Genomic DNA, 27,933 nt, shown 5'->3' with positions numbered 1-27,933 from the left:
CTGTGGAAAGAACTGAAAACTGCTGTTCACAAATGCTCTCCATCCAACCTCACTGAGCTCGAGCTGTTTTGCAAGGAGGAATGGGAAAAAATGTCAGTCTCTCGATGTGCAAAACTGATAGAGACATACCCCAAGCGACTTACAGCTGTAATCACAGCAAAAGGTGGCACTACAAAGTATTAACTTAAGGGGGCTGAATAATTTTGCACGCCCAATTTTTCAGTTTTTGATTTGTTAAAAAAGTTTGAAATATCCAATAAATGTCGTTCCACTTCATGATTGTGTCCCACTTGTTGTTGATTCTTCACAAAAAATACAGTTTTATATCTTTATGTTTGAAGCCTGAAATGTGGCAAAAGGTCGCAAAGTTCAAGGGGGCCGAATACTTTCGCAAGGCACTGTATATACACACACATGCTTGCAAAAGTATTCACCCACCTTGGCATTTTTCCTACTTTGTTGTCTTACAACCTGTAATTAAAATAGTTTTTTGGGGAGTTTGTATCATTTGATTTAACAACATGCCTACCACTTTTGAAGATGCAAAATATGTTTTATTGTGAAACAAATAATAAGACAAAAAAGCTGAAAACTTGAGCGTGCATAACTATTCACCCCCCCCCCCCCCCCAATACTTTGTAGAGCCACCTTTTGTAGCAATTACAGCTGCAAGTCTCTTGGGGTATGTCTCTGTAAGCTTGACACGTTTAGCCACTGGAATGTTTGCCCATTCATCAATGCAAAACTGCTCCAGCTCCTTCAAGTTGGATGGGTTCCGCTGGTGCATTGCAATCTTTAAGTCATACCACAGATTCTCAATTGGATTTAGGTCTGGGCTTTGACTAGGCCATTCCCAAGACATTTAAATGTTTCCCCCTTAATCCACTCGAGTGTTGCTTTAGCAGTATACTTAGGGCCATTGTCCTGCTGGAAGGTGAACCTCCGTCCCAGTCTCAAATCTTTTGAAGACTGAAACAGGTTTCCCTCAAGAATTTCCCTGTATTTAGCACCATCCAGGATTCCTTCAATTCTGACCAGTTTCCCAGTCCCTGCCGATGAAAAACAGCATGATGCTGCCACCACGTTTCACTGTGTGGATGATATTCTCGGGGTGATGAGAGGTGTTGGATTTGCGCCAGACATAGCGTTTTCCTTGATGGCCAAAAAGTTAAACTTTAGTCTCATCTGACCAGATGTTTGGGGAGTCTCCCACATGCCTTTTGGCAAACACCAAAAGTGTTTGCTTTTTTCTGGCCACTCTTCCGTAAAGCCCAGCTCTGTGGAGTGTACGGCTTAAAGTGGTCCTATGGACAGATACTCCAATCTCCACTGTGGAGCTTTGCAGCTCCTTCGGGGTTATCTTTGGTCTCACCCCGAGGGCTCTCTATGGTCAGGGCGTGACACTTGCTTGGTGGTGCCTCTTGCTTAATGATGTTGCAGACTCTGCGGCCTTTCAGAACAGGTATATATCTATCCTGTTGTCTAGTCACTGTATCTCAACCTATATGTACACTGAACAAAAATATAAACAAGCTGAAATAAAAGAGGCCAGAAATGATCCATACACACAAAAAGCGTATTGTCTACATCCCTGTTAGTGAGCATTTATCCTTTGCCAAGATAATCTATCCACCTGACAGGTGTGGCATATCAAGAAGCTGATTAAACAGCATGATCATTACACAGGTGCACCTTGTGCTGGGGACAATAAAAGGCCACTCTAAAATGTGCAGTTATATCATACAACACAATGCCACAGATGTCTCATGTTTTGAGGTAGCGTGCAATTGGCTGCAGGAATTTCCACCAAGCCTGTTGCCAAAAAATTGAATATTAATTTCTCTGCCATAAGCCGCATCCAACGTCGTTTTAGAGAATTTGGCAGTAAATCCAACCGCAGACAGCGTGTATGGCGTCGTGTGGGCGAGCGGCTTGCTGATGTCAACGTTGTGAACATAGTGCCCCATGGTGGCAGTGGGGTTATGGTATGGGCAGTCATAAGCTATGGACAACGAACACAATTGCATTTTATCGATGGCAATTTGAATGCACAGAGAAACCGTGACGAGATCCCGTGAAACCGTGATGAGATTGTCGTGCCATTCATCCGCCATCATCACCTCGTGTTTCAGCATGATAATGCATGGCCCCATGTCACAAGGATCTGTACACAATTCCTGGAAGCTGGAAATGTTCCGGTTCTTCCATGGCATGCATACTCACAGACATGTCACCGATTGAGCATGTTTGGGATGCTCTGGATTGACGTGTATGACAGCGTGTTCCAGGTCCCGCCAATATCGAGAAACTTTGCACAGCCATTGAAGAGGACAACATTCCATAGTCCACAATCAACAGCCTGATCAATTCTATGCAAAGGTGTCGCGCTGCATGAGGCAAATGGTGGTCACACCAGATACTGGCTGGTTTTCTGATCTAGAGCCCTACATTTTTTTAAAGGTATCTGTGACCAACAGATGCATATCTGTATTCCCAGTCTTTTGAAATCCATAGATTTAGGGCCTAATTCATTTATTTCAATTCACTAATTTCCTTATGAACTGTAACTCAGTAAAATCTTTGTAATTGTTGCATTCATATTTTTGTTCAGTATACAATACATAGTTACCTCAATTACCTCGTACACCTGCACATTGACTCGGTACTGGTACTCCCTGTATATAGCCATGTTATTACCTCGTAACCCTGCACATTGACTCGGTACTGGTACTCTCTGTATATGGCCATGTTATTTTTACTCGTTATTTTTATTTGTTTTTCACTATATTTATTCCTCATGTCAATATTTCTATTTTTTATCTTTAAATCTGCATTGTTGAAAATGGATCCATAAGTAAGCATTTCACTGTTAGTCTACACCTGTTTTCTACAAAGCATGTGACAAATACAATTTGATTTAATATGATTTTTTTTAACAAACAGGTTTATTTCTCATCATCAATCTGAAATGCTATTTTCCTTATGCCTTAGTCTCTGTGTACAGTATCAACAGAGATGTTTACTGTTGCCTATCTCAACACACACACACACCACCTTTTGTGCAGTCAGCAGGTAGGATACTGCACGTGTTCAGGAAGATGCATTACTGAGTCTATTGTGTTTTGGAGACCAAACAGGAAATGTCTCAGTCATTACCATACCTACTTCTGGATTGTTAGAGAGAATCAAATAACTCTTTATATAGTTACACGAGAATGGACATTTGGCACAGAACTATGGAGCACAAATGTAGCTTGTCCACTACAGTCAATTATTGCTGGGGTTACTGTTCTCTCCTGCATCTCTGATCTATTTCCTGTTGACAAAATCATAAAACCCACCTCCACCCCTAAACTAGTAGCCAGCCAGCCACACCACACCAGTCACACCAATCAACGACTACACTAAACCCTTCAGGGGACATCTGACCTGGCAAAGGCCCCACTAGTACAAAGTCGTGACTAAATGTCCCCACCCCCTGCCATGGTCGCCAGAATGGCTGACTTTTGCCTTGAGAGAGAGAATCAAACTCTTCCTTCGTACATCTTCCTAATTTATGGTGCCATATCAAGTCGGATTCTCGAAAGCGAGCACGATTCACATTACTGATACACACTATTACTACTCGCTCCAGGGCCTCTTTCTCATCTCCCTCATCCCCCCTACAATGGAAACCCTCCCCCACCACTTATATCTTTACACTTCAGCAGTATTCCCCCCTTTCACTACTCTGCATAGAGACCCATGCATGCGCTGCCTTTGACCCAGTTTCCAGGCAGACTCAGACTCCACCAAGCTCATTGCTCACTCAGCTCTATGATATAGTCTGAGTCTCTTGAGGACAGTGTGTGTGTTGAGAGAGCTGAGCTCTGAGTTCCTCTTATCAGGGCTGAATGGGAGACTGCCTGTCTGTGCGCTGGTTGCCCAGTTCAAGGACCACACTATGAAATGGTCTCCATGAAGATTTGGAGCTCTTCCTTGGTGATAGGTTGACTATAGCCATGTTACAGCATGGGGACAGGACTAGGTCCACTGCCTCGCTCCACTGGCCTTAACCCACACGACGAGTAACATATGTACCACTGATCTATTATGAAGGATGGTGCCTTTGCACCTTCTTGCATGACATCATAAGACCTTTAGAGTGGTTCTGTTAACAGATACATGAGTAAGTGTTGCTTCTGGCGTAAACCTGAGGGTGTCCCACAAACGTATAGGGCCTGTTTCCTGGACAGATTAAGCAGTCCTGAACTAAAAGGCATGGGTAATAGAAATTCTCAATTTAAAGTGTCAGCAGTCTTTACCTATAGGCCAATTGGGGCCTTGCCCTTGATTCTCTCCCACCCACTGACTGTAGCCCAAACACACACGTCCTTTCCCAGAATCCCCATATAGCCTTAGAGGCACGCAAGCATTCGCTTCCACGTCAAAACCACAGGGCTAGCTACCCGGAGCACTCCTTCACCTTGGTCTGTTATGTCTCAGCAGGATGACAGGGCCTGATAAGGGAACAAAAGGCATTATAGAGGGTTGATTTCTGAACAAACTGTAGCCTTTGTAATGTAATCTTGTGGCATTTCTTGGTGAAATATAGCTAATTTGGTATGGTCGATGTTCTATGCCAGCTTGTGTACATTTAACTGCATAAAAAAATATATAATTCATCTAAGACTAGTAGTGCCTGTGGAACATGAGGTTGTGACATGACACAAGGTGGCAAAGGTGATCTGTGTGGAATTTGAATCTGGAGAATGCTGGTATGTTCTCACATATTCCACCAAGTAGTTATTTTCCCTCCAAGGTTATGACCATAGACATAGGGAAAGGAAGATGGTACTTTTCATAGACCGCTTTCCATATTATTACTCCTATGAGTAGTCATGTCTCATGCTTTACTTTGACCAACTCAATAAAGCAGAGGTTTTATTTTATACACAAATGTTTATTCAGTCAAATAAAGCAACATTCTGATAAGAACAGGGGGGTGATCACTGATAAGCGAGCAAAGCATTGAGAAGGAACGGTCAAGGCCGGTAAAAAGAAACCATGACAATATTTTAAAGAGTTTCACTGAGTTGCTTTTCCATTCCATAACAAGGCTAACTTAGAGCCTGCACTCCACTGTACTGTCTGTCATTCCTTATGGAAATGATTAGAAAAGGAGAAAACAAAACAATACATACAAGCTCTAAGAAGTTGTTCCATTTTATACTCCATTTCCCTATCATACACAGTTTTTATTGTATTAAAAATCAATCTCAGGCCACAGCCACTGTGGCTGTGTTGGATACAACCACTACAAAGACAGAGGAGATAAATAATATAAAAAAATGGACCAAGTCCTATACACAAAGAGAGATAGGACAAAGAGAAGAGGGAGAGAAATCGTCAGAGTGAGAAGAGCAGAATCACAAGAAGTACTCCAGCTCATAGCGGAGGTAAGGGTTCTTCTCATCGTTGTAGACGTGTGGGTAATGAGCAATGAGAGCATCCTGGGAGCCGATGTAGATAGAGTTGTAGATCTTCCAGTAGACGTCTCGCACCTTCCTGGCTGGGTGGAACAGACCCTGGGGAGAGGAGACTGTGTTAGAGCATCACACTCAATGGCTGTACTTACAGTGCTACTATATTTTCATTACGTTTGTTATTTTTGGTAAATATCCACAGCAGTTCTTTCATGGACGTCATAAATACATATTTAGTAGTCTGCTACCTGTACCAAAGCAAGAAGAACAGTGATGTAGGTCAGGGGTGGGAAAACCTTCTGGATTTCGAAAGTCGGAGGTCCACAGATTTTTTTTAGGGACCGGCCATTTAAATCTGGGTGGCGGACGAGGCTCACGGGTCGTAGCTCACCCACCCTTGATGTAGGCAGTAGTGATAGTAGTTACCTGTAGGCAATACTGCAGCATGCGGCAGGGGCCGATGGCCACCCTGAGGCCTTCCAAGGCCCCCATCACAGCCTGGATGACGTGGGGCGACGTCTCAAACACGTTGGGCCACACATAGTTGAGCAGGTGGTTGAGCGAGTCTTCACAGCCGAAGCCGTAGACGCCCAGGGACATGTGCTGCACCACGGCACTGGCTGTCTGTCTGTGGACCAAGTCTCTGTAAGGAGGAGAGAAAGTGGGGAAACAGGGTTAACATGGGTCCAATCAAAAGGTGGAAAGGGCCTTTGGAAAGTATTCAGACCCCTTCACCTTTTCAAAATGTTACATTACAGCCTTATTATAAATTGGATTAAATAAATGTTTTGTCAGCAATCTCTACACAATACCCCATAACGAAGCGAAAATGGTTTTAGAAATTTTTGCAAATGTTTTAAAAATAAAAAAACAAATACCTTTAGATAAGTATTCAGGCCCTTTGCTATGAAACTCTAAATTGAGCTCAGGTGCATCCTGTTTCCATTGATCATCCTTGAGATGCTTCTACAACTTGGAGTCATCCTGTGGTAAATTCAATTGATTGGACATGATTTGGAAAGGCACACACCTGTCTATATAAGGTCCCACAGTTGACAGTGCATGTCAGAGCAAAAGCCAAGCCATGAGGTCGAAGGAATTGTCCGTAGAACTCCGAGACAGGATTTTGTCGAGGCACAGGTACCAAAAAATTCTGCAGTATTGAAGGTCCAAGAACACAGTGGCCTCCATCATTCTTAAATGGAAGAAGTTTGGAACCACCAAGACTCTTCCTAGAGCCGGCCGCACGGCCAAACTGAGCAATCGGGGGAGAAGGGCCTTAGTCAGAGAGGTGACCAAGAACCCGATGGTCACTCAGACAGAGCTCTAGAGTTCGCTTGTGGAGATGGGAGAACCTTCCAGAAGGACAACCATCTCTGGTGCACTCCCACTAATCAGGCTTTTACGGTAGACTGGCCAGACAGAAGCCACTCCTCAGTAAAAGGCACATGACAACCTGCTTGGAGTTCGCCAAAAGGCACCTAAAGATGAGAAACAAGATTCTCTGGCCTGATGAAACCAAGTTTGAACTCTTTGGCCTGAATGCTCAGCGTCACGTCTGGAAGAAACCTGGCACCATCCCTACAATGAAGCATGGTGGTGGCAGCATCATGCTGTGGGGATGTTTTTCAGCAGCTGGGACTGGGAGACTAGTCAGGATCGAGGGAAAGATGAATGGAGCAAAGTACAGTGATCCTTGATGAAAACCTGCTCCAGAGCACAGACTGGGGGCAAAGGTTCACCTTCCAACAGGACAACGACCCTGAGCACACAGCCAAGACAATGCAGGAGTGACTTCAGGAAAAGTCTCTAATTGTCCTCGAGTGGCCCAGCCAGAACCCAGACTTGAACCTGATCGAACATCTCTGGAGAGACCGGAAAATAGCTGTGCAGCAACACTCCCAATCCAACAGAACTTGAGAGGATCTGCAGAGAGGAATGGGAGAAACTCACCAAATACATGTGTGCCAAGCTTGTAGCGTCATACCCAAGAAGACTCAAGGCTGTAATCACTGCCAAAGGTACTTCAACAAAGTACTGAGTAAAGGGTCTGAATACTTATGTAAATGTAATATTTCCGTTTTTTTTATTAGTTAGCAAAAATGTCTAAACTTGTTTTTGCTTTGTCATTATGAGGTACTGTGTGTAGATTGAGGGGGGGAACGATTTAATCAATTTTGGAATAAGGCTGTAACATAACATGTGGAAAGTCAAGGGGTCTGAATACTTTCCAAATGCACTGCATATTCTAAGGCTGAGGGTGAAATCCTCATTGACAATGAATTACACTTTACTTTGTAACCAACGGGTGCAGGGTGAGAACAGAAGTGAAATGATGTCACATCTGCCAGTTCTCATGTTGGTGTCCATCTAGCGAAGTACTAGCCCTGATCTGACCACGGATAGGTCGAACAGGCGAGAATGATTCGCAGGCATAATACCACCAAGTCAACTGTCTGCCAACACTGTTGACATACAGGGCTGAAACTCACCACGGCTAGTTGTTAAATGTACTGCTTGTAGATATAATGAATACTTATTAGGAGGGAAATGTTATGTTTATCTGGGTAGTGAAGGAGTTCATTGTGTTACTAGAACTGAAGCCAAAACATCACAATGCTGCAATCCTTTCACCTGTCCATCAGTGCATCCTCCAGCAGGGGCGTGACAGCGTAAATGTAGTCCTTGCCCATCTCCCCAATGTACTCAAACAGGAAGGAGAGGGACTTGAGCACGCCGTTCTGCACGTTGAGCTCTGGCACGCGGTACTCATTCATGAGCGCGGGGAGCACGGTGAAGGGAGAACAGGTCTCAGCCACGATGGCGATGGCTACGGTGGTACACACTCTGTTCTGACGCTCCTGAACCTTCAGGTTGTTTAGTAGTGTGGCCAGCACGTCATGGGGTCTGGAGGGGGAGAGAGGGGTCAGGAGGTCACCCACATGCTAAATCAGTACACATTTGGGAGGGGAAAACATTCAATTGAACACAACGTCCTTGAGCAGACATTTAATTTCCAAACCGAATCCCTAATAGATGACAAACTGTGAGGATGGTATGGTCATGAATTAGCCAGAGACTGGAGCACTCACCCGATAGCCTTGGCGATGTATCCAAAGGTGTTGACAGTGGCTCTGCGGATGGCCTTCTTGTGGGCCTTCAGGAGCTCCAGCAGCTCAAAACAGATCCGCATCCACTCCCTGGCCGACACGTACTCAGCACCCCTACACAGACAGAGCAGGGTAGGAGTTATAACATGGTTGATGAAACATCTACTAGTGTATCAATTTCTGCACATATGAGTAGGCGTCAGAGGCTCTCTCAATTCATCTTTCCTACTCTCCCAGAGGGAACTGGAACCTTCTTCAATGCGGTTGAAAAGGAAGAGACAGGATGTCGAAGAAAGTCGAATTGAGAGTCAAAGATTGAAATATACAAGGCCATCATCACACACATACCTGTCAGCAATCCTGCCCACCAGGTCAATACAGTTCTCCTGCACCTTCTCATGTCTGTTCTTCAAGATTGGCGTCAGGCGCGGCAGCAGGTCTTTGATTGGTGGAGTCATCTTATGCATGCCTATGAATGACAGGACAGACAACCAATCAGATGTCTGATGCATATCAACCAGTCTTATTATTACCACCACTACTACCATAACCACTCTTCTAATGTTAATGCTGTTGAACCCTCTGTACAGACCAATCCATGTTCTTCACTGAACTAACCCAATTCATTCATAGGCATCTCTCTTCCAACTTGAGTGCTTTCTCATAAATAATTGCAGTGTATGTTTCAGGAAGCGAGAGGAATGGTGTCCTAAGCTATATAACAAGGAGAATAAATTGTGTTTTGGAAGACACTATATGCCAATTGACTTTTCATTTGTAACCAACGGGTGCAGGGTGAGAACAGAAGTGAAATGATGTCACATCTGCCAGATCTCATGTTGGTGTCAATCTAGCGAAGTACTAGCCCTGATCTGACCACGGATAGGTCGAACAGGCGAGATTGATTCGCAGAGAGAAGACCGGTGTCGTAGTGAGAGGGTGATGTTTACGTACCGATGACGTTGACGATGGCCTTGAGAGCACCGAGGATGCTTCCCAGTACTTCAGGATACTCCTCTCCTAGGTACTCATATAACACCACTCCCAGGTGACCCATCAGCTTCTCCTGTTGAGGGGAGAAAGAGAGGTTTAGAAAGGAAGAGAAACCCTGCACATCTTTAGTGACGTTCGTAGCAAAGTTTATGAGTGAGAGAGTACGTGTGTGTGTCTGTTTGAGTCAGTCTAACCTCCTGGCAGGTCTTCATGACCACGGCGGTACGAGAGATGAGGTCAGCTGCCTGCTGGCGGACCTTGGCAGACTTGTTGTTGAGACGCCACAGTACCGTACCACAGATCTGAGGCAGGTAGGGCTTCACCCTCTTCCCCAGGGCATTCACCACCGTGCCAAACCCGTTCAGCATTACAGAGTCCTACACAGGGTCAGAGGTCAACTAGAGTTAGTCTTAGTCTACAGTCTACACAGGTAGGCTAATGGACAGAGTGTCTGCTTTCAAAATGGCATCCTATTCCCGATATACTGCACTACATTTGACCAAAGCCCATAGGACTCTGGTTTAAATGGAATAGTATGCCATTTCAGACACAGATGCTTGCCCATTCCAATCAATATGAATCTCCCATCAAACCTCAGACTACCAGAAGTCCACACTGCTGCTCAGACAGGGATAACTTGTTTCATCACAGGCTTTACAAAATGTCTATCTGAACATTCCCCAACGTTATGTCCCTTAAGTTATACCCTGAGCCAGGTTGTCAGCAAACATTCTGGAACCTTGTAGATAGAAATGTGATGAATAGAGCTGACACAATTCCTTATTCTACAGGTCATAAAGGCATATTTGTTCTACATAAACCATTTCTATCTGAACGCTCCACAACACTGTTCCTCGCTGAACGTGCCCCAGGTCTCACCTCAGTGGTCTGTTCCTGGAAGGCGTACAGGATGCCGTCGATCAGCTGCTCCTCCAGCTTGTGGTCGATGTCAGCAGCTCCCAGGTTCCCCATGATCTTCTCTATGGTCTCCATCACCATCTTCCTGTACTGCTCTGCCTCGTCCTTCAGGTCATCTACTATACGAGAGATGATCTCTGCTGCTCCCACCTTGTTGGCCAGCTCTACTGTGGTGTCCACAAGCTGGAGAGAGATGGGGGGGAATTTGGTCAGTTCATGCCTCGGGGGAAACACGGCAGTGATTAATTAACGTTGAACTAAACATTGAAATCCAACCATAAAATCTTCTGCTTATCGTTGCTTGGTATAGTTCAACTTAATGTCGAACTTTACTTAGTAAATCTAACTCTTAAATCACCAGTCATCTTCTGCTACAAGCCTTGGCACAGACCTTCATTTCTGCTTTTCTATTTATACTTGATACACAACTGCCTACTTGACCAAACAAATTCAACATATCGTTAGTGTATGGAGTCATGTGTGTGTGAGTTGTGCGTACCTACCTGTCTGTAGTTGCGTCTGTCCAGGGCCATCCTGTGCTGCCAGAAGTGCTTGAAGAAGGGGGGCAGGATCTCTGTCTTGATGTAGTTGGCCTCCACACCGTCAGTACCACAGCACTGTTTCACCACCTGGAAGAGAGGGGGAACAATGGGGGTTAGAAACAGGCCACACATACACCAATTCTGTTTGAAGTGTACTAGCTAGCAACTTCTTTCCATTTTGGAAATGTAACCAACGGGTGCAGGGTGAGAACAGAAGTGAAATGATGTCACATCTGCCAGATCTCATGTTGGTGTCCATCTAGCGAAGTACTAGCCCTGATCTGACCACTGATAGGTCGAACAGGCGAGAATGATTCGCGCACAAACACACACACAAAGTTAGGCTCCCTCACCTTGAGCACGATCTTCTTCATCTCCTCGTCAGGGGACTGGAACTCTCTGATGAGGATCAGCATGACCTCTCTGGTGTAGTAGTTAGCATACTCAGCATCCATTAGAGGGATCAGGTAGCCAATGGCCTTCAGGAACGCAGCCAGACCCTGGAACCCAGAGGTTTAACTCAGTTACCAGGTCGACACAGCCAAGATACTCTGACAAAGTTGAATGTGATTTCAGGTAAACTTGTATTAACTACTTGTTTGAAGAATGTAACCAACAAGTGCAGGGTGAGAACAGAAGTGAAATGATGTCACATCTGCCAGTTCTCATGTTGGTGTCAATCTAGCGAAGTACTAGCCCTGATCTGACCACTGATAGGTCCAACAGGCGAGAATGATTCGCAGACATGTAACCGAAGGCAATGAGTCCTCAACAGTTTGGTCCTCTAGTGTTTTGTCCTCACCTTTCCTCTGTGCTGTCTGATACCCTTCCACAGGGGTTTGAGTACGGAGTCAAAGGACTCGATACCGTAGGGAGTGGCAGCCTCCGCCAGGGCAGCAATGGCCAGGGCACTGATGGTCCGCACCTTCTGCTGCTCATCCACCAGACCTGAGGGGGGCGCAGACAGTAAAGGTCAGTAAGATATCATATTTTATCCTTCCTGGTAGTGTGTTTCGTGACCATGTGTGAAATGCACTTAAAAAGCCAATGAGCTTGAAAAAGCACACATTGTTTTTAAATAAAAAAGCTAAACTACGAATCACATTTACTAGATATTAACGCCCAAAAATAACAAAATGACTATTACTAGATAGTAGAACTAAACTACCCCTTCAAGTCACATACTATCTGCGTTGCTCCCTCAGCTCACCATGCTCGATGATCTCCACCAGACTCCTCAGATGGGGCAGGATGGCACAACCCATGAGGATGGCGATCTGCTGGACAATCTTGATGCCCGTGTGGCGGGCCTGCCATGACTTCTTGCTCTTACACACAGCCTTGAGGAAGGGCAGCAGGGATGGGATACCCAGAGCGGACGCTACGACAGCGAAAGCTCTGGCTGTTGTATTTCTGACATACTCGTCCATGTTGTCAATATCAGGCCTCATGGTGGAGATCATAGTGGCCAGGCCGGCAGCCTAGAAAGGGAGGGAAGGAGAGAGACATGGAAAGAGATCAACAGATTAATTGGTGTTCATGACACTGCTTGCATAGACAGCATAAGTGTCTTTTTCTAATGTGATTTCTGGAGAGAGAAAAAAATATTCTCTACTTGCTGTAGGAATGTAACCAACGGGAGCAGGGTGAGAACAGAAATGGATGTCAAATCGGCTAGTTCTCGTGCTGGTTTTTCAGCTAGCGAAGTACTAGCCCTGATCTGACCACGGACAGGTCCAACAGGCATGTTACCTAACTGTGGTGGGTGTGGGAGTACATTATAGGTCTGGGAGTGGGGCTCACCTTGGCCAAGTTAGAGATGATCTCTCTGCCCTCCACTCTGGCGTAGTAATCTTCATCAATCAGCAGGGGCTCAATCACCACCAGGATCTGGGGAACAGAGAGTCAATTAGTGAACCACACACAGTGCCAATCTCAGCACAGGAGACATAGTGTAACAGAGTCAGAGTACTGCCACTCTCACACACACACTGACCCACCTTGTGTACGTATGGGCGGACGAGATCGTCCAGCTTGTAGAGGATGCGGTCGATGACCTTGACCAGTAGGTGGCGCTCCTGGTCCTCCAGAGTAGGAGACATGAGCAGGGGCAGGATCTGGTTGAACAGGGGCCCTGCTCCAAACTCCCTCGCCTTGTCTGTGATCTGACGCAGGGCAGCCTGAGGAGAGACGCAATGGGGTTAGACTGGACAGTTGACTTTTCAGTGGTGAGAGTTACACACCAAAAGGAAGATGGAGTAAAGACCATAGAGATACAATATGACACTAGAGTAGCCTATGTCATAAACCTTCATAGCTCGTAGAATGTGCGGATAATGGCAGCCATCTTGGTCAGGGAAAGTTCCATTTTTTTTATTCTGTGGTCAACTATGAGGACAGTTGGCAGCTGGTCTCACCTTTCTCATGGGAGGTGTTCCGTTCTTGATCTTCAGCAGCAGTTTCATGATCTTACGCTCCTTCTGTTCCTCTGGGCTCAGAGTGGACTCATCTACCTCAACCAGCAGTTTATCAAAGTACTGGATGTCGTCTGGTTTGAGGAAGGGCAGGTTCCCACTGGGCTGGTCGTTGATCTGCTTCATGGAGCGGTCCTCCTGCTGCATGTGGAAGCCCGTCATGCCCCCCATGGGGGTGGGTGTGGCAGACAGCTTCCGGGCCGGGGTACGGATGGGCACATAGCCTGCTGGTGGGGGAAGGACCTGTGGAGGGAGGTGGAAGATGAAACATCAGTACTGTTCACTTACTATACAGGTAACTTATTTTACAGTACGGTTTACTCTTTTTGTGTGTACAGGATTGAGGTATTCTCAGACAAACGCCTTGATGTCTTCAGTAAGAGGGAACTGAACCCAGAGAGACAGAACGTGACACTGACCAGAGAAACTGTCCTGTTCCAACTCATTATCATATCATCACTGAAGACTATTCACTCATTTAATATAGATAGATGTGATTTCTCCATTGTGCTGGTGAGTGCGAGAGAGTCTACTCTACCTTGTATCCCTCTGGGAACATGGCGTCTAGCTCATCGTCTGTGAGAGGTCGGTTTCTCTCATCGATCTCCCTCTCCCAACGCCACGCCTGCAGCTGCTCTGGGGTCATGCTCATCAGGTGACCTGACAGGAAAGGAAACACAATGTAAAACACGCCTCAACCTAGTATCACGTCTTAGTGGGACATTCTACTACTTCTATTACTAGTCATTTATATTACTAATAAATGAACAACAAGTACCTAATAGCAAACATGATTTGCCAACAGTTATCCATTTTAAATGATATTCTACCTCTATATTGAAAATGGGTTGAAATGCAGGTTTGTGATTGACAGTACCTGGAGAGGGAGTGGCCATATTCATGGCAGGGGTTCCAATGGGGGTCTTCCCAGGGGTCATCAGTGGAGTGGAAGAGCCCATCTGGCTGGCGGGGGTCTCGTCCCAACGGGACTTCCTCTTACTGGCCCCGGGGGTGGGGGTCTCTCCCACAGACTCGTCTCCTCTGTCTGTACGGGGAGTCTCGGCCCAACCACTACCATGACCAGGGGTCTCCCTCTCAGTCTTGGGGGTCTCATCCCAACGGTTTTTGCGCACGCTGCCTGTGGCTCCCCCATGTCCGGGGGTGGTGTGTCCCGGTGTGTCCCCCCTGCCTGGGGTGGCTGCTCCGGCCGGGGTGTGGCTGGGGGTTGGGTCCCACATCCGGGAGCTGGGAGTGGCCCCTGGGGTCTCGCTGCCCTTATTCCTGCCAGGGGTCTCGTCCCAGCGGCTGTTGGAGGGGGTGTGGCCAGGGGTGTGTCCTGGGGTCTGCTGTGGAGAGTGCGCGAGAGAGAAAGAGTCAGGGGATAAAGGGATCAATGAATTCTTACAGACCAGAAATGAAGCCAGGTTGATGTCCTTAGTTCCACTAGCATAAAACATTATATTCAAGTCAAGGCAAGACAGAAATAAACTGCCCCAAAAACCAACACTAGGTCCTATATAATTTGCTGATCAAACACTAGCTCGCACCAAGTCACAGTAAGGATACAAACTTGATTGATTTGATCAGCTAAGATAATATGTTTTACCTCAGCAGCCTGGTCAGCCTGGTCCCAGCTAGACATCTTCTTGGGTGTGCCGGTGTTGCTGGGGGTTCCTGATTGGTCCTGTTTCTCGGCCGTCTGGTCCCAGCGGCGTTTGCGCTTGGCGGCGGCAGCGGCAGCCTGGGAGGCAGCAGAGCCGTTGACAGCCTTCAGGTCTCCCGTCTTGGCCTTTTCTGCCATCTGCTGACGGATCTCTTTCTGCATAAAGGGAGAAGAGAGAGTGAGAACACAAACCAGAGACTAACCACAACAGGGAAAAGTTTCCCGTGAGGTTTGTAGGACAGAAGTCTATTGAAGGCAACAAAACCCCACACTGAACAGACCCACATAATGAAATATTCTCATAAATTATAACCCTCTATGGATACACCACTAATAGACACATTACCTGAAGACAAAGTTATGCCCTTGAGCTAAACCACAAAGGAGGTATATCTGGTCTGTCTTTACCTCCTCTTTGGTCAGGTGCTGCTCCTTCATGACATCCATGTACGACCTGGACTGCAGCTTTGGGTCCGGCGTTTTGCCCCCTGCGCGAGAGAGCACCAACAAGACACAGGGCAGCCGATTAGAATACGCCCCAGGACCCGGATTCATAAAACACAGCAAGTAAAACACAGCCAGCTCAGCTAGGCCCTCACTTCTTTAGAAACTTTTACTGTATTAGTTCCTTAAGCTGAATCACAACAAGACAACCCTAGATACACAACATACAGGCAGTCCTCTCTTGCTTGCGTTACATACAAACATAGCTGAATAAAAAACAACAGGCAGATACATTGAGAAAAAGCTGAGGTGGGTTTTTTCTTTCTTTTAAGGAGATAACAGGCGAGGATAAAGCCATCACTGATGCAGGGGTCCTGGGCTGTGCTCTCCAGAATACGTACACTTTCAGTGCCAAGGGTCCTTCTGCAGTCAGACTTCAACCGGCAGAAAAGAAGCCTAGAAAATGTCTCTTTACCATTAGTAACACTTTGGAAAAGGGTTGGAACTCACACACATAAGCATACCACCTGTGATTTCTTTTTACGTCACTCAAAAGAAAATTCCTCCTGGGGCTCAAACCTTAAATAAATGAAAATATGTAAAATGCCCTCTAGATTGTGAAGTATTGATTAATAAAATTAAAATCTAAATTGTTCCCAAATCTAGGAATCTTCTTGTGAGATAAATGTGTAGCTACTTTATGTAACCCAGGGTAGGGAGAGCATCTATATGTAGTTACACGTTTACATCAGGGGCCGTGAAGGTTCCGGGGGGGGGGGGGGGGGGGGGGGGGACACAGGCTGCCTGCTACTAAGCAGCTGGTAGTTTGACATCAGTCGATTGCTATTTCAACTTCGTAAACGTAGATCTTGGCTTCCTTTCTAGAAAAATATATATTCTTTAAATTCATTACGAATTACAAAATCAATCTAAAGCAAAAGACTACCATGAAATTGCTATGGTTTAAATGTAATGATATAAAGTCTAGGGTAGAAGACAAAATTAAAAAGGTTCTTATGGTAGAGGTTTATTGAGTAAGAGCTGCCCCCCACCCAGACCACCAGCGGACCCTGACAAAACTGACAAGCGCACGCTTCTGTCTGTTCACCATAACCTACACAGGATGAGTTGCTGCACCCTTAAGAGAGTGCAGTACAGGACTGGCAAAGCAGTACTGCTGTAGGAGAGAAATTAAGGACAGTTAGTATGGGCCTGTGGAATTGCGGCACACAGATTTCTTGATATGTTTCTATTTTACAAAGATGTAAAATAGAAATATATTTACACAACATCTTTGTATATGACAGAGCTGTCTACATGCAGGCTTGATACAGGCCTACCCAGACTACATAGATGCACTGAGGCCACTTCATCTCAGAAAAGAGACATGGGTGCTTCAGTCGCTACAAACAAATTGTTGCATTGTGTAGATAAATACCGTAATCCTATTCTAGAATGTGTGTGCTTAGTTAATCAAATGCTCAATGGCTAGTCAAGCCGTATTTTGAGAGACAGGCCCTCCTTGTTAACTGATGGACTATTCAGTTCATTTAGGCTTTGAGGAATGTGAATATAGCTAGTTGACGGCTCCTTGTCCCTGTGAGGGGTAAGGGGCAAGACAAACCCATTGCCAAAGATTAAACCGCAATTGTAATTCACTCTATTAAATCACACACTTAGAGTCCAAGTTACGACGCCTGAACCGACTTGGACCAAAAGCCAATTAAATGTGTGTTGAAATCTGAGACCATTACTCAGTAATGTTGATGACACACACATAATTTGTGACGTCCTGTCCTTTTCTAATGGAAGTTCCCCAACCCCTAGAAATCTGACAAGCCAACAGTGGTGGTAACTGACCATAAGCCTGCATAATGATACTGTAGTGAAGGAAGGGCCACTTGGAAGAAAAGGGGTGGTCTGGTTGCATTGCTCATTTTATGTGTTCTTGTTCTACACAGAAATACTTCAGATCTGTACCCAGGTGGTCTGCCATCTAGGGGCTTTCAGTGACTTGGAGCCAAGCTTCATACAGCCAGCACGTTTCTGGGGTGGTGTGTGTGTGTGTGTGTGGGGTCATTGTGTTCCCGCCTACTGGGCACAGTAGGGTGCGGCATATTGCACGAGCAGGTGAATTACCCCAAAGTTGACCATCAACCCCATATAGAAGTTTATTTTCTTTGCTACTCACATTACTTAATACCTTTCTTAAGAGTAAGACAGTCATTTCCACCATCAGTACATGAGATAGCCACATGGGTATGTTAACCCTTCGAGACACACACAAGCTACCTGCCACCCATGTAGTGTTAGGTACGAAAGTCTAACCAAGACAACCGCAAACCACCTCTCCCTAAAACAAAATGGAACCCCTCACTGGCAGACATTTATTTTATACTACTTAAATCCTGTTTACAATTATTGTCATTTTCCAAGAAGAAAAAAAACCTTGTATCTGCATCGCAGACCGTTTGCCTCAAAGCAAAGAGATTATTGAGAGAAAATGATGAGTGATAAAAGGCGCAGTGACAAGAGAACCAACCGCCCTCGGGCCAGGAAAGATTACCACGGGAAGGTCTTAGTCTGGGGAGCAAGCCGTTGCACAGTGCTCGAAGGGCTAAGCAACAAGAGGTGGGTTGAAACTCTTGAAAGGCAGCCATGGGATAAGGGAGAGAGGGTATAACATGAACAGGGGAGGACACTATGGAGGGAGGATGGAGGGGTGAAATTTACCGTCTGCAAAGGGGTCGAGTCGCTCCGGAGAGATGATCATCTGTCGTCGTCTGGCCTTGTACTCGTCCTCACGCTCGGCAATCTTGGCGGGCCTGTGCTCGGCAAACGGGTCGTACTGAGAGGAGAGAGAACACAGCATTTTACTATACATGTCATCATGGTAAACATACATTTAATGTGAGAACTAGCCATAATAAAATGTATATGACAAGATAGTAGCAGGAAAATTAAGCAAATCCAAAACGTTTGCAATAAGGTTCGGTAATTGAACTCAAAAGTAGAATTCTACACTTATTGCAAAAGCTGGAGAGGGAGATGGTGTTACTGGGGCTAACCTGTTCATCTGACTGTGGTATCGCATTGAGTATAGCCACCGGAGCATGATACCCCGGTTTCTTCTGTCCAAGTAGACTTGTTGAAGAGTCCTCCTCGTCATCCTGAAAATGAGAGAGAGAAGAGTCTGGTCAAGCCTAGCCACTTAAGGCAGACTCTCCCAGCTCGCAAACAAGACATAATGGAGTAGTCAACACCATTAAAAATATGACGCCTCACCCCTAGGAAAAGAAGGAGGATGTCAGTGTTGCAGACAACATAAAACACTTTTATTTGACCATTTTCAAAGTAAAAAAGAAAACAAACAAGAATACATACATCAAAACACGGGATTTGACATGCAACACTTACATCCTCCTGTTCATTGGCAGCAATGGAGGTGACATATCCAGCGAAGCGGCTGTCACTGCCACCATAGATCTCCTGGTCGTAATATCCAGTTGAGTCCAGGCCCACACCCTGATCTGCTCCCTCCTCCACCAGGGCAGCCTTCATACCCTGGATCTCCAGGATCTGGGCCTCAATGTCTGGGGACAGGGGGGGAAGAATAACACAACAGCCATTGACTTTCAGGGTGTTGAAAAATATGTACAAACGCATCACCTAAGATAAAGCATATTTCCAAATGAGAATGAACAAAAACTCAAACAGCATCAGCAGTAGTGATAAGCTACATATTTCATTTTAAAAAATCTGCTGTTGTATTGTAATCAATTAGTATGCTTGTATAGCACGCATTTGCTCTCATCTGTGCTCAAATCGATCGCCGTGTTGACAAAGTAAGCAGCATTTCCCAAATTCGGTTCTGGGGACCCCAAGGGGGGCACGTTTTTGCCCTAGGACTACACAGCCGATTCAAATAATCAAATCTTGATGATTATTTGATTTTGTGAATCAGATGTGTAGCGCTAGGGATAAAACCTTAACCCTTGCTTGGTTTCCCCAGGACCGAGTTTGGAAAACGCTGACCTAGGGCCTGGTAAATTAGTTTCAATTTGAGCGCAATCAGACCGTACTGGTTGGACAAAGATTAGATTATCCAAATAACGTTGGCTATCATTGCTACTTAGCTACAAAATGTATTCATGATACGTGTAATCTGGAACACGTCAAACGTTATGATACTAGGATCAGTGCGGTGTCCGTCCGACATCATGCCATACTTCCAACGCCATTTTAGTTTCTACAACAACACTGACGCTGTTAAATAAATCTAGCCATATCTATACCATAGCACGTTTCTTATAGCAACACCTACACAAATAGTATAATTGAAGAGCATACTGATCAAGGAAATCACGGTTGTAGAAATGTTGTATTGTCTAGCTAGCCTAGCAGTTGGGGGGGGGGGGGGGGGGGGGGGGGCATTAGCTATCTGTCCTCGTTGCGTTTAACGTTAGGTTGTCACGAATGAAAATATTGCTAAAACATGTAGCTAGCTTCTAAACAATGGATGCATATTGATCCTCTTTTTAATAGGAACCCGACGTACGTCAAGTTAAATTATAATACCAATTTACAACATTTTCTAAATAAATAGTCTTACCTTCGTGTGTTTTGGCGACTTTCGCCATTTTGGTGGTTCGGTAAAACTGAAACCGGAAGTCCGAACTAATTCATATCCGTTCAGCAAAAAATAGATAAATCCTGGACAGTTTAGTCACAGATAGAACAATGAGAGTTGTAAAAATCTTTAGCTCAGTGGTCCTGGACGAGAAAGTTCTCGAGTTCAACAGTGGTGTGTAAAGTAAACATATTTTAAAGTACTACTTAAGTCGTTTTGGGGGGGTTATCTGCACTTTACTCATTCTATTTTTAACATATTTTACTTCCCTATATTCCTAAAGAAAATAATGTACTTTTTACTCCATATGTTTTCCCTGACACCCAAAAGTACTTTTTATGCTTAGTAGAACAGAAAAATGGTCAAATTCACTCACTTTTCAAGAGAACATCCCTGGTCACCCCATCGTTTAGGTCCATTCATATAATTTTTTATAAACTATTGATCTTCTGTGACTAAATTATGATCTCCGGTGTATTTTGAACATTGAGAGCAGAGCGGATGTTTAGCAGAGTGGCAGGCTGACTACCTATGGCACTCAATGAGAGTGTGCTCCTAAGTCCTCCTGTGGTTGGTGGTTGCTGTAAGAAAATACAAAATATACACTACATACATAATATATACAGTATATACTGAGTGTACAAAACATTAAGAACACCTTCCTAATATTGAGTTACACCCCCTTTTTGCCCTCAACACAGCCTCAATTTATTGGGGCATAGACTCTAGGTGTTGAAAGCATTCCACAGGGATGCTGGCCCATGCTGACTCCAATGCTTCCCACAGTTGTGTCAAGTTGGCTAGATGTCCTTTGGGTGGTGGACCATTCTTGATACACGCAGGAAAATGTTGACTGTGGAAAACCCAGCAGCATTGCAGTTCTTGACACAAACTGGTGCACCTGGCACCTCCACCATACCCCGCTCAAAGGTACTTAAATCTTTTGTCTTGTCCATTCACCCTTTGAATTGCACACATACACAAGCCCTGTGAAAACCATTTTGGCCCCCCTAAATGTGGAGTGTGAAATCATTTTTACATAACTAATGTTTTGCTATTGTTCTTTTTTTACATCCGTTATTAGACAGAAAATGTAAAACATTGTTTAAGGATTATGAACATGGTCTTTTGCCAGCTAATGCCTGCAATGCAGTGAAGAAAACGATATGACAACAATAACGTATAATGTAACTGGCCCCTCTAACAGTACAACTGGCCCCAGCCCCCCCCCCAGTTGAAATCGTCTAGAACCGCCACTGCGTTAAACCTCTGCATTAATCCGGCCCTGGATGTAGTATTTCATTATGTATTTTGTTTTCTTAGGGAAATGAGCACAATGGGTAGGATTTAAACCTTCCTTGTCTCTGATCTACACTCCAGTCCATTTGGTGTCGGTAATGCACCTTAAAGTTGGTTGCTAACTCTCATAGAAAATGCACAGAAGAAGAAAAATAAATAAATGCACACATGTAAACATTACAGTCCCTAGTTGCTTTTTAAAAATTATTTTTTGCCTGTTTTGCATGTTATTTTGGCATTAATACATGTCACATACAAACATGGTCTCTTTTTTTGCTTTCTTGAGTAAGGGAGTTCCAAAATGCAGGTGTTTCAGCCTAGCTCAGTGCTTTCTGTGGTGGTGGGGCAGCCAGCGGAAAATAAGGAACGCAGGGGTTGGTAATGTTCTCTAATTGCGCAGTGATTGGCTCAGTGTTTTGTCACTCATGGGGACACTATGTTGCCGCAAAATCTACGGGGAGAGATTAAAAATTCAAGCCCCTTGGGTGCTGCCATAGATTTACATTAGAAGTGCCCATCCAAGAAGGCTCAAGGTCATTGGCCACAGATATATCCACTGTAGCAAGCAGTCATCATCATGAATCAAATCAACAATCTACTGGCAAATCCTTTTCAATCCTTGTCATATGAAGAGAAATTATGAAGATAAATGATAGATAAATCATATCGGTGCTCATCGGCCATTGGACATAAACATTACACAACCAGTTTTAAATTGCAAATTCAACAGTGAATGGTTTGCAAAGAAACCACTAGCCTGATATTCAATGGAGTCGTTGTATGGTCCAAATCTGGGTTTAAGGGTCTCTTTTCCAAGCTTAAAAGGATAAATATTCAACATTGGCCATGCTGTCAATCCAGCATGACTTCTGCCGCGTTCAAAACAACTGGAAACTGGGAAATCTCAGACTTCATTGAGTTCAAGACAACTGGAAAGTCGTAAAAAAATGAGCTCAGACTGGGAAAATACGTTTTGAACGGTCATCAAACTCTGAATTCCAAGTAAGGAACTCGGGCCTCTTTCTAGAGCTCCGACCTGAAGATCACTGACGTCATGATTCAACCTTGTTTTTTTCAGAGTTCCCAGATTTCTGGAAAGCACCATGAATTCAGAGAATGCCAGACTTTGATGACAATGTCTGATGACAAAATTTGCCCACGAAGGACCGCCGCACCACCTTCCATTTCAAGTGAGCACAGCACAACAAGGTGAGTCCAAAAATGTCTTGTAGGCTGCTGCATAAATTATGTAATATGCCAGGGAGATATGTATAGTGCAGTTAAGAAAGTAATACTAAGTGTATGTTGAGCAGTAAGCGGTTAGCTGTTGTAGCCTGCCTATAGCCTGTTTTAGAGAAATGTCATCATTGAATATTGTAAGAGCTTTCATTTTCTACTTATATGCCCCCTTTATTTATCCTACGGTACTGACTTGGTGTACAGGGATAATACTGTAAGATCGGCCCATGTTCTGGATACTGTCGCTAAGTGCTGAACAAATAGTTATAGTCCTGACTGTCCTAGCTCGCTCATTAACATCTTCAACAAAATTACGGATTGCCCTCGTCATCACCTTATGCTGTAGTTTGTACATCTCAATTGTAAGTAGAAACCACATTTGTTTAAAACTTCTTATGGCTGGGGGCAGTATTGAGAAGCTTGGATGAATAAGGTGCCCAGAGGTGCCCAGAGTGAACTGCCTGCTACTCAGTACCAGTTGCTAATATATGCATATTATTAGAATATTTGGATAGAAAACACTCTGAAGTTTATAAAACTATTTGAATGATGTCTGTGAGTATAACAGAACACATATGGCATGCAAAAACCTGAGAAAAAAATCCAGTCAGGAAGTGGGAAATCTGAGGTTTGTCATTTTTCAACTCATTCCCTATTGAAGATCCAGTGGGATATTGGTCATGTTGCACTTGCCAAGGCTCCCACTAGATGTCAACAGTCTTTAGAACCTTGTTTGATGTTTCTACTGTGAAGTGGGGGCTCATTAGGGCTGTTTGAGTCAGTGGTCTGGCAGAGTGCCATGAGCTTGTGACGCTCATTCACGTGAGAGCAAGCTCTGTTCCATTGCATTTCTACAGACAAAGGAATTCTCAGGTTGGAACATTATTGAAGATTCATGTTAAAAACATCCTAAAGATTGATTCTATACTTCGTTTGACATGTTTCTACGGACTGTAAAGGAACTTTTTGACTTTTCGTCTGCTCGTGCGTCATGAATTTGGATTACTGGGCTGAACGCGCTAACAACAGAGATAAGACTCCATGAGATTCTCATCACAAAATTGTTCAAGTTCAACTGAAATCATACCTTGAAGGCAGAACTTAGTGTGTCAGAGTGAGCAATGAGCTGTCGCCCACTCTTAGCTATGATGTGGGCGTGCCCCAAGGATCAATACTGGGGCCCCTCCTGTTCAGCCTGTACATTAATGATCTGCCTTCTGGCTGTACTGGGTCTGAAATTCAAATGTATGCAGATGATACAGTGATATATGTGCATGCATAGAGCAAACAACAAGCTGCACAAGACCTTAGTACTGTAATGGTCCAGGTTACAAAGTGGCTCAGTGACTCGTGTTTGCATCTCAATGTGAAAAAAACTGTTTGCATGTTCTTCACAAAGAGGGCAACAGATGCTACTGAACCAGATGTCTATGTGTCAGGGGAGAAGCTCCAGGTGGTATCTGATTTGAAGTACCTTGGCATCATACTTGATTCCAACTTCTCTTTTAAAAAGCATGTGAAAAAGGTCATTCAGATAGCCAAATTCAACCTAGCTAATTTCCGATTTATACGAAATTGTTTGACAACAGAGGTAGCAAAACTGTACTTCAAATCTATGATACTCCCCCACTTAACATACTGCTTGACTAGTTGGGCCCAAGCTTGCTGTACAACATTAAAACTTATTCAGTCTGTCTACAAACAGGCTCTCAAAGTGCTTGATAGGAAGCCCAATAGCCATCATCACTGTTACATCCTCAGAAAGCATGAGCTCCTGAGTTGGGAAAATCTTGTGCAATACACCGACGCATGTCTTGTATTCAAGATCCTAAATAGCCTGGCTCCCCCTCCACTCAGTATTTTTGTTAAACAGAAAACCCAAACATATGGCAGCAGATCCACAAGGTCTGCCATGAGAGGTGACTGTATAGGAAAAGCACCTTTAGTAAATCCGCTTTCTCTGTGAGAGCTTCCCATGTCTGGAATACACTACCACCAGAGACACATAACTGCACCACCTATCACACTTTCACAAAATGTATGAATACATGGCTAAAGGTCAATCAGATTTGTGATCATAATCCCTAGCTGTGTATTACCGCTTTCCATGTTTGTTTTCTGTAGCTTGTGAGGTGTGGAAACACTTTGTTGCTTTTATGAATGTTGTCTTTCTGCTTTTTGTTCTATGTTGCTCTGTCTGTATGCTACGTCTTGCTTGTCCTATGTTGCTCTGCCTGTATGCTATGTCTTGCTTGTCCTATGTTGCTCTGCGTGTGCTCACTGCTCAATGATTGTCTATGTTGTAATTGTTTTTAATAACCTGCCCAGGGACTGCGGTTCAAAATTAGCTGGCTGGCTAAAACTGGCACTTTTTTCTGAAACGTTCATTAATTAATAGCTGTGTTTTTCCCTGTAAAAATAAAATAAACTCAATAAACTCAACAAGGAGGTATTTGGACATAAAGATGAACTTTATCGAACAAACCAAACATTTAATGTGGAACTGGGATTCCTGGGAGTGCATTCTGATGAACATAATCAAAGATAAGTGAATATTTATAATGCTATTTCTGACTTCTGTTGACTACACAACATGGCGGATACCTGTTTGGGTTGTTTTGGTCTCTGAGCGCCATACTCAGATTATTGCATGGTGTCCTTTTTCCGTAAAGTTTTTTTAAAATCTGACACAGCGGTTGCATTAAGGAGAAGTGTATCTAAAGTTTCATGTAAAACACTTGTATTTTTATCAACATTTATGATGAGTATTTCTGTAAATTGATGTGGCTCTCTGCAAAATCACCAGATGTTTTTGGAACTACTGAACATAACGCGCCAATGTATACTGAGATTTATTTATATAAATATGAACTTTATCGAACAAAACATACATGTATTGTGTAACATGAAGTCCTATAAGTGTCATCTGATGAAGATCATCAAAGGTTAGTGATTAATTCTATCTCTATTTCTGATTTTTGTGACTCCTCTCTTTGGCTGGAAAAATAGCTGTGTTTTTCTGTGACTTGGCTCTGACCTAACAATCATTTGTGGTGCTTTCGCCGTAAAGCCTATTTGAAATCGGACACTGTGGTGGGATTAACAAGAAGGGTATTTTTAAAATGGTGTGAAATACTTGTATGTTTGAGGAATTTGAATTATGAGATTTCTGATTGTTTGAATTTGGCGCCCTGCACTTTCACTGGCTGTTGTCACATCGATCCCGTTAGCGGGATCTCAGCCCAAAGAGGTTTAAGCAAGTCAGCCATATCAGCTTAGTTTTTTTAAAGCATGTAAATGAGGCAGGAAATGAGGCTGAATTAACTGTTTCACTGCCAGACAAGGCTCTGCTGATAGCCAGATGTAGCAGTAGTAAGGATTCACTCCATAGTACGAGTGACTTTGCTGATATGCAACTAAAACATATTTTTTTTAGTTTGTCCCTCCAAGATTTACATGCTAAAATCAACACTGCATTTGTTTATTGGACAAAATACTCACTTTAAATCAATTTATTATTATCATGAATCATCAATCTTCATATTACTTTGGCTTTGGACTTCCAACAACATGCGGGAGCCGGGAGGAAATAGCGTACAATAGCCCAGCTCCCTAAAAGACAACATATGTTTGACCCAAAATGTGGTCTAGGGTGCCTAATGGATGGTGTGGCACAATTGCGGTGCCTCTTGAGGCATGCAGAAGCCAAATTGAGCTCCATACCGCATTCCCGTGCACCTCTCCAATTGTTTAACAATGTGGAGGGCTCTGTATAACTCTGCATTGACATGATTGGTTGACGGAAGGTGAGGGTGGAAGTCCTGTATAAATGCAAACTCACTTTCTTCACAACAGCTCCACGAAGAGCAAGAAGTATGAATGCCCTGACTTCTGCAGAGGCCATATCACCGTAAATTCTGCATGGCCAATGGAGTAGTCGGCTTGACCATACAAGGCCTTTGCATTGGATGCACTCATAAATGTGCTGCAACTCACAATATTTCAGAGATATCAAGTTATGATGGTGCTTGCATTTCATCAAGTACTCGCAGTCAAAACAATAATAATGCGCGACTCTGGTTATTTTCCTGAGTTTGGTCTGGACTGTGTTCTTACCAGCAGCAAACACACCACTAGAAATTTGAATCTGACCGAGACCACCCTTTTTGAGCAAACCGCTGTGCGTTTAGTGAGCTCCTGAGTGCGGATAGAATGTTCACATTAGTCCAAACTGAACTAAGGGGGTAAAAGCACCAGTTTGGAAAAATCGCACGAAACCATTTCATTGTGAAAGCTCCCTTATAAGTAGTTTTCACATAGCCTATAAACTCTGAATCAAAAATGCTCCCTCAAAATAACATGCAGTGGGAGAACGTTTATTTTCTGATTTTATCTGAGTGCCATTAGGTGATAATATGCTTAATGGTAATGATTAAAGTATTCCACCCTGAAACCATATAATTGTATGAAATGTATTAGAATCATAAAACTATAATCTGATGATGTGTGTAGTTTAGTCAGAATTAGAACAAGGACTTTTTGTTCCTTTTTAGTATGTAAGCAGGGTGCAAGTGTGAAACAAATGATAAGAGGAGCTATCGACAGACAAGTTGTACTACTGTGTTCCTTAAAGGACATTCTGTCTCCACCCGTGGAGTGGAGAAGCTGTTAGGCTTGCAGAAGATTATGAAATATGTTGCAGATTAAAGAAACAATGTATCTGTGTAGTGGAAAAACACAGACTGTCTGAGCAAGACGTAGCTTAAGATTTTAACTTGTTTGTGTGTGTTTACATTTATGATTTTAGAGTGCTCTCGTGAATAAACATTCTGACTATTGTAAGCTGGGACTCTTGTCTTTTTCATTCAACCAAAATCTTACAAACTCTGGGTAGCAGACTGAGTAGTTTAATTGAAGTTCAATTTAAGAACATTGAGAACAAAATTCTCGTAAAATTAGGTAGCCTGATTTCAGATGTGTCCATGTAAACAGGATTATATGGAAATTGTTCATCTTGCAAAACATGTAAACGTTTTAATCGAAATATTATATACATTTGACTACCCACAATATTTGCATTGTGTGCATGTAACCATACTCCTGACACTCTCCTCCAACATTTATCAGTTTCTGGGTCACAGAGGATAGGGGACTTT

General features: G+C 43.9%; 1 protein-coding gene and 1 non-coding gene across 4 annotated transcripts; both read right to left on the bottom strand.

The window, feature by feature from the left end:
- Nucleotides 1-4,921: 4,921 nt before the first annotated feature.
- On the bottom strand, nt 4,922-20,294 carry LOC139400350 (splicing factor 3B subunit 1). 3 transcript variants are annotated; one of them, XM_071145313.1, is made up of 23 exons: nt 20,222-20,294; nt 19,027-19,202; nt 18,678-18,779; nt 18,343-18,457; nt 15,574-15,653; nt 15,109-15,321; nt 14,380-14,845; nt 14,041-14,162; nt 13,446-13,745; nt 13,029-13,208; nt 12,832-12,918; nt 12,239-12,509; nt 11,831-11,976; nt 11,382-11,528; nt 10,990-11,115; nt 10,448-10,669; nt 9,763-9,945; nt 9,530-9,641; nt 8,924-9,044; nt 8,558-8,689; nt 8,100-8,372; nt 5,892-6,108; nt 4,922-5,567 (listed from the first exon to the last, which is right to left on the bottom strand). In XM_071145313.1, exons 1-23 carry the CDS (start codon nt 20,247-20,249, stop codon nt 5,409-5,411), a joined length of 3,978 nt encoding a protein of 1,325 aa, XP_071001414.1. In that variant the 5' UTR covers nt 20,250-20,294; the 3' UTR covers nt 4,922-5,408. The 3 variants fall into 3 exon arrangements, with proteins under 3 accessions (XP_071001414.1, XP_071001412.1, XP_071001413.1); XM_071145311.1 differs by having other exon boundaries at nt 14,380-14,848; nt 20,222-20,282; XM_071145312.1 differs by lacking the exons at nt 18,343-18,457; nt 18,678-18,779; nt 19,027-19,202; nt 20,222-20,294 and adding an exon at nt 16,011-16,146 and having other exon boundaries at nt 14,380-14,848.
- Nucleotides 10,156-10,225, bottom strand: LOC139406229 (small nucleolar RNA R38). The gene has a single exon (XR_011633951.1). It is a non-coding gene; the product is annotated as a small nucleolar RNA R38 (small nucleolar RNA).
- Nucleotides 20,295-27,933: the final 7,639 nt, after the last annotated feature.

Source organism: Oncorhynchus clarkii, chromosome 3 (genome assembly GCF_045791955.1).
Source record: "Oncorhynchus clarkii lewisi isolate Uvic-CL-2024 chromosome 3, UVic_Ocla_1.0, whole genome shotgun sequence".
In the NCBI taxonomy this organism is placed as follows: Eukaryota; Metazoa; Chordata; class Actinopteri; order Salmoniformes; family Salmonidae; genus Oncorhynchus; species Oncorhynchus clarkii.
This window is presented reverse-complemented; position numbering and strand designations above follow the sequence as displayed.

Coding starts and splice junctions, on each gene's coding strand:
- LOC139400350 (XM_071145311.1), bottom strand. CDS start 20,249: ATGGCGAAAGTCGCCAAAACACACGAAG. Junction 10,670..10,989: donor ACAGACGCAACTACAGACAG/GTAGGTACGCAC, acceptor ATCTCTCTCCAG/CTTGTGGACACCACAGTAGA. Junction 9,045..9,529: donor GGCCATCGTCAACGTCATCG/GTACGTAAACAT, acceptor TGTCATTCATAG/GCATGCATAAGATGACTCCA.